This window comes from Microtus ochrogaster, chromosome 8 (genome assembly GCF_000317375.1).
Source record: "Microtus ochrogaster isolate Prairie Vole_2 chromosome 8, MicOch1.0, whole genome shotgun sequence".
Taxonomy (NCBI): domain Eukaryota; kingdom Metazoa; phylum Chordata; class Mammalia; order Rodentia; family Cricetidae; genus Microtus; species Microtus ochrogaster.
The window spans coordinates 13,467,148-13,473,794 of record NC_022015.1 but is presented as its reverse complement, the minus strand read 5'-3'; the positions used below and the strand labels follow the sequence as shown (position 1 = coordinate 13,473,794).

The following is a 6,647-nucleotide window of genomic DNA, read 5'->3' as shown; positions in this document are numbered from 1 at the left end:
AAAAAAAACAAAAAACCAAACAACTTCTGACCTCCACATGGGTATGCATGGATGAGCACACTCACATACACACAATAAAAAAAAAATAGTTAATAAAGAGTGAAACTTTGAGCCAGCTGGTGGTGGCACAGGCTTTTAATCCCAGCACTTGAGAGACAGAGGCAGGCACATCTCTGAGTTTGAAGCTAGACTAGTTTATGGAGTGAATGTACAGCCAGGGCTACACAGAGAAACCCTGTCTTACAAAACAAAACAAAACAAACAAACAAATAAGAATAAACCTTGATCTGCTCAGTGAGTATCCTAAGGCATAGGTTTAAACCACATACATATATATACATATCTTTTCCCTTAGCCTAACAAATAAATGAGTTTTCCCATGGCACATTTCTTACCTTTAAAATGCTGTGAATTATAGAAGAATTGGAAAAAATGTTACCTCTGTATAAAGTTAATCATAGTTGAAATATTCAAATAGCTATCTCCCGTGGAAAAACAAGTTGACTAATACCTTCTACTGAAGAAAATTTGTCCAGAGAGCAGACAAGTAGCCCTTAAACTGGCAGGTATCCAATCAGATGTATTAGATTAGCTAATATAAACTGAGAGTCCAGAAGTAGATCCTAATTTCATGCTCACATGATCCAACGGCTCATCTGACACCATGAACAGAGATTACTTCCTGGCAAGGATAAGATGTGGTGGGCATCCATCCTGTCTTCTGAACTCTAAAGTGTTCAACCCAGGTTGAGGTTTATTAGACTAAGTTGGCTCATATGCCAGTTCCCCAAACCTGTCACTGGTCAAGCATGGAGTCTGTGTGTGGGCTAGAGATAAATAAAGTGTGTGGACAAAAATGGGGTAGGTAGTGCCGATGCAAAAAGATTTCTGTTACCAGAAGAAAAGACAGCAAAACAACAGATGTCACTAGGTCAAATAGAAGAGAAAATGGAACTCTCAGAAGACAAGAGGTTTGCCTACTGTCTAATGCCTAAGGCAACCTATACTGTCTGTAGCATACAACCCTCCCTCCTGTGTTTACCTGTGCATAAACGTGCGCACACACACACACACATCTACATACACTCACAAACTTTTTACTCCTTCTTGTCAGATTCCACTTGAAGTATATAATTTCAACCAAACACCCTGTCATTGTCCCTGACTCCCTTGCTATTATAAGATACCATGAATGCTTGGGTATGATGGTGCTTGGCATTAATGCTAACACTCTGGAGGTAGAAGCAGGCAGATTTCTACGTTCAAGGCTAGCCTGGTCTACATAGCAAATTCCAAGCCAAGTAGGACTACAATAGTTAGACACTGTCATAAAAATGCTATGGACAGAGAAAATATAGACCAGCCTTCCACGCCGAGTACTAAACAAGCTTTACTCCCATGTCTTGGTCAATCCCTATTAATAACATTTTAATTTCAGGGACGCCGGTGTGTCTTGAAAGACTGTTGCAAAATTCTTGATAATACAGTATTACCTCCAGAAACTGTGGTCCCACCATTCACCGTCTTCTCAGGCTGTCCAGGTAATGTTGATGTTAATGTCTATTTCAGCCTCCTTAAAACTCTTTTCCATTACTAAAGTAATCCATGTGACTTCTGACTCTGATATGTGATTAGCAACAAAACACTTAGAAAAGGCATGCAAATAAGTTGCTTTTGGTGGTGGTGGTGGTATTTGTTTTTTGAGATGGGGTCTCCTTTGTGTAGCCTTGGCTGGTCTGAAATTCACTTCATAGACTAGGCTGCCCTTGAATTCACAGAGATCTCCCTGTGTGCGCCTCCTAGTGCTCAGATAAAAGGCGTGCACCACCACACCTAGCGAACAAACTTGTGTTTTGAATGAATAACTGGATTTACAAGGAAAAAAGGAAATTATCAGAAGTAAAAGGAAATGAGACCCAAGCTGGAAGACTGCAGGTGTTAAATGCTGACTTCATAATAGAATGATTAAAATGTAGGAGATAAAGCCTTAGATCCACACGTGGCAGAGAGATTCTCAAATACCTTTGAAGGGTTTTCCCTCAAGGTTGCTATAGGGACTGGAAAGATGGCTCAATGGTTAAAAGCACTGGATGCTCTTCCACGGGACCTGGGTTCAATTCCCTACACTCACATGGCAGCTCAACTTTCTCTAAGTCTAATTCCATGAAATTCAACTCTCTTTTATGGCCTCTGCAGTCACCAGGCACATACAAGGTAAACAGAAATACATTCAGGCAAAATACCCATACGCATAAAAATAAATAAATAACATCTAGGAAAAAAGGTTGTTGTGGAACACATCTGCCATCAGCACATAGTAAGGACAAAGAAACATTTCTTTCTTGGCCTGGGCTCTGAGTAGACAAGGGGGAAAGAGAAAAATCTCTTTAGAGATATGGCATGTATATTTCATTTTCTTAATGCATTTAGGTTCCTCCGTACCAACTTCTTATGGTCATTGAACACTAATGTCAGAAGACAAGGAACCGTCGTGGTGTTTCAGGTTGAATTAATAAAGACTATCTTTGAAAAGGCCCAGATGCATAGAACCATCCAGGTCTCTGTATATGTGGAAACTGAGACTGGAAGGTGGGCTGTCCCCAATGTCAAAGCCTTGTCCAAAGCTTCTTGCACCATAACAAGGTATTTTTTGTTTTTCTTTTGAGTAGTTTCACAAATATATGCCAGACATTAGGGTGCTTTTTTGGCACTTCCATCTTTGAATTCAGACATGTGGGCTTGCAAGGAATCTGGCACATTTGTGATGGCTACATGAGATAAAAATTGATCATGAAGCAAAAAGAAATGGAAACCAGGATCAATCTTGATCAGAAGCCACAAACTCTGATACTGTTGCAGCCAGGCAGATAATGTAGTAATTGAAGTCATAGCTCATCGTGGCTGTTTGACCTGGCAACTGAGAGCATGAAATCTGATGTTTAAGGAACAGCTAAAAATGGAAATTTATGTGGTATCTCTGAATTTTTAAAGTTATCTAATTATTACTGTGATATTTAGTGGCTGGAGAGATGGCTCAGCTAGTAAGAACACTTGTTTCTCTTGCAAAGGACCTGGGTTTGATTCCAAGCACCCACATGACTCACAGCCATCCATAAATCCACTTCCAGGGGATCCAAAGCCCACTTCTGACTTGGGCACCAGGCATGCACATGATGCACAAACATACATGCAGACAAAATATTTAAACATAAAAGAACAAAAAAAGTTTTTTGAGCCAGTTATGGTAGCATATATCTTTATCTCAGCACTCAGGAGTTTGAAGCCAGTCTGGTGTGCATGGTAAGTTCCAGGACAGCCAGGACTACATAGAGTCCCTGACTCAGATGAACAACACAAAACAAAAATACTGTGAAGTTTAAACATGTTTACACGCCTAACGTGTAGCTTTTAATTATAGAGTATGAAAACTTTATGAAGTTGTTTTTTATATATACTTTACATTTTGTATAAGTGTATAAAATATCTGTGTTTATAGGTTTGAATAGAAAATGTAGATATTTGAAACTGCACCTTTTTATTAATGAAACTGCTCAGAAACTATCATTTATTTAGCAGTATACCTTGGGTAGCTTTTCAGGTGGTATATGAAGAGCCACATCACTCCTCTCAAGGGTTACAGGTTTCACACACTGCATAGGTAGATTTACCACAAAGCATTGAATCAGTCCCATAGTGTAATGGGTCATTAGTAATTGTACCTGGGCACTATTAGAAACTATCTTGACACTCTTTACATGTATTGCACTATTGGACACAATTGTCTCTGGTGTATATTCTTAGAAACACTTAGGACCACAAAATGTGAACATTGAAAACTTTGCTGGCTATTTTTATTTTATGTGTTTGTGTCTTTGCCTGCATATATCTCTAGGTGCATGCAGCACCCAGACCTGAAGTTATAGGTGATTGTTAACTGCCGTGTGGGTGCTGGGACTGAACCTTGGACTTCTGCAAGAACAATCAGTGCTCTTAACTGCCAGGGCATCTCTCTAGCCCTTTACTAGCTATTTTTAAAGTGTCCTTCAAAACATCTGCATGATGGGGCTGGAGAGATGGCTCCGCAGTTAAGAGCATTAGCTACTCTTCCAGGGGACGTGGGTTCAATTTTCAGTACCCACATGGCAGCTCACAATTGTCTGTAACTCTAGTTCCAAGGGGGATCCAACAACCTTACATGGATGAATGAAGGCAAAACACCAATGCACATTTTTTTTAAAAAAAAAATCTATACAGAGTAAGCTCCAGAACATTACAGAGAAACCCTGTCTCTAACCAAAACAGCAAAAAACAAACGAAATCTGCATGAATGGAGACAGCAGCTCAGAGTACCAACCACTGTTTCAGAATTTTTTTCCTTTGATTTTGCTTTTGTTTTTCTGAGGCAGGATTTCCCTGTGTAGCCCTGCTTGTCCTGGAATTCATACCGTAGAGCAGGCTGGCTTCGAACTTACAGAGATCTGCCTGCCTCTACCTCTCGGAGTTCTGGGACTAAAGGCGTGTGCCTTCATGCCCGCCTAGGAGTTCTGGGACTAAAGGCATGTGCCTTCATGCCCGCCTAGGAGTGAAGTTCTCTGCCATGCTTGCTCCCTCATGAACTGTTGTGCTGTCCTCCTTGGATTCACCTACACCTAGCATCACTGCTTGGGTTTTATTGTGCTGGACTGCGTTTCACTGTAGGAATGGCAGGGCAGTTCTTGCCTCAGGGGTAAGACAGGCTCTGTGGGGCTCACACTGTAATCCTGGGGGTGGAAGGCCCTTGTGTGGAACGACACTCGGAGCAGTCAGAGGTGCTTCTCTCTTTTTATCTCGTAAGCATGTTCTGACCTCCTCCACCTGCCATTTGCTTCTTCATTTGGAAAGCTGTAGTGTTTGTTTTCCAAACTCAAACTCAGACCTTTCAGAGGATGTTGGTAGTCAACAGTCTTGTCAGTCTGAAGATGAAGTACCTCACAGTAAAATCCTCACAGTAGATCCCAGAAGGCTTTGCACAAAGGGTAGGACTCCAGGCCTCCTGGCTCCCTTGCTTGACCGACCGGCTCTCTTTCTCCCCAGGACTCTTCTCAGGGGAGCTCCCAGAGTGCACACAGGAGCTGATGATTGACGTCACCAAGAGCTACTACCAGAAGTTTCTACCCCTAACACAAGTCTAATATCTCTGCTTTATATCTTGAATTCTTTTGACTTCTACGATGAACTTGGAGATAAAGCGAGCAGTCAGTAACTACAAGAGCTACCATGTTTTTGACAACATCTACTCTCCTTGATTTTTGGTTCTTTTTTTTTATTATTTAAAATTTTCAGTCCTCCAAGGTTATGAGCATTTAAGAATTTAATAAGAAGACTGGAGAGGTGGCCCTGTGGTTAAGAGTACTGGCTGCTCTTCCAGAGGACCCAGGTTCAATTCCCAGCACCCACTTGGCACCTTACAACCAACTATAATTCCAGTTTCAGGTGATCTGATGGGTTTCTGGCCTTCCTGGGCACCAGATATATATGTGGTACAGACATATATGCAGCCAAAACATCCCTTAACATCAAATAATGAACTCTTTAAAAAATAATTTTAATAAGAGAATGTCTGGAGTTGTCTCTTACACCTGCTATGTCACCAGTCACTGTACCATTGTCTGAGAAGGGCAGAAAGGTCTGTTCCCAACACTCCAGCCCTATGGTCCTGCAGATGGCTGGAATGGGCCTGCAGAGCCATAGCACCCTCCCAGCCTAAGGTCACATGACCAAGGTGCTGCTCACAACCATGTTCTACCCCTACTGCACACCATCACACAGATTACATTCATCTATCCTGCTGCTAACATGGAACTGGTGGCCACAATTTCTTGTACACTGGGGAAAGTGTTTGTGATTTCAGAGCCCAGGTTCCTGTTGGCTGTTAAAACATGGGGGACAGAGACGGGCTGTAGTGACACATACCTGCCACCCCAGCATCTGTGGAGCAGAGGCAGGAGGACTGACAGCTACATAGTGAGCTCAAGCACTTGCCTGGTGTTCTACTTGAGACCCTGCTTCAAAACAACAAAAACAGACCAGGAAAAGAAAACATAAAGAGCAGGTGGTAGCTGTTCTTTATTTCAGAGAGACCTTAGCTGTCCTAAAGTAGTTAATAAAGATATAAAACATCCTGTTTTAGGCTCATTTATTTACAGAGGGGAAACCTACACTGCAGATTTTGCTTCTGCAGAATTCAAGGTTTAGGTGTGGATTGCTTAGTCAGGTCCTCATTCCTCATCTCAAGGTTTACTTCACCAGAAACAAGCTTCTGTGAACCTTGCTCTTTTTTCTAGAAACATTTGTCTCAACTGGTATATATATAAAGGGGATTTAGTATAGGAATGACTGTAATCCAACTAGTCCAAACAGTAGATATCTACCAATGGAAGGTCCAAGAATTCAGAAGTTGCTCGGTCTGTGAGGCTGGATTTCTCAGTTGGTTTTCAGTATACGCTGGAATCCTGAAGAAGTCTGCTCTAATTCCAGTGAAGGAATGGACTTGCCACTGGGAGTGAGAGCAAGCAAGCAAAGAGAGAATGCTTGCTTATTCCATGCCCTTTATAGAGACTGCTAGCTGAAGGTATAGCCCAGATTAAAAGGTGGATCTTCCTACCTCA

The 6,647-nt window shown here is 41.7% G+C and overlaps 1 protein-coding gene across 2 annotated transcripts in view; it reads left to right on the top strand.

The window, feature by feature from the left end:
• The window catches only part of Dctn5 (dynactin subunit 5), an 18,249-nt gene extending 12,087 nt beyond the window's left edge, over positions 1–6,162 (top strand). For both annotated transcript variants that reach the window (XM_005351130.2, XM_026781631.1), the window contains 2 exons: positions 1,439–1,541; positions 5,074–6,162. In XM_005351130.2, coding sequence (XP_005351187.1) covers positions 1,439–1,541; positions 5,074–5,171 — 201 coding nt within the window. In that variant the 3' untranslated portion in view covers positions 5,172–6,162. The remainder of the gene's footprint in view (positions 1–1,438; positions 1,542–5,073) is intronic.
• The last annotated feature ends 485 nt before the right edge of the window (positions 6,163–6,647 follow it).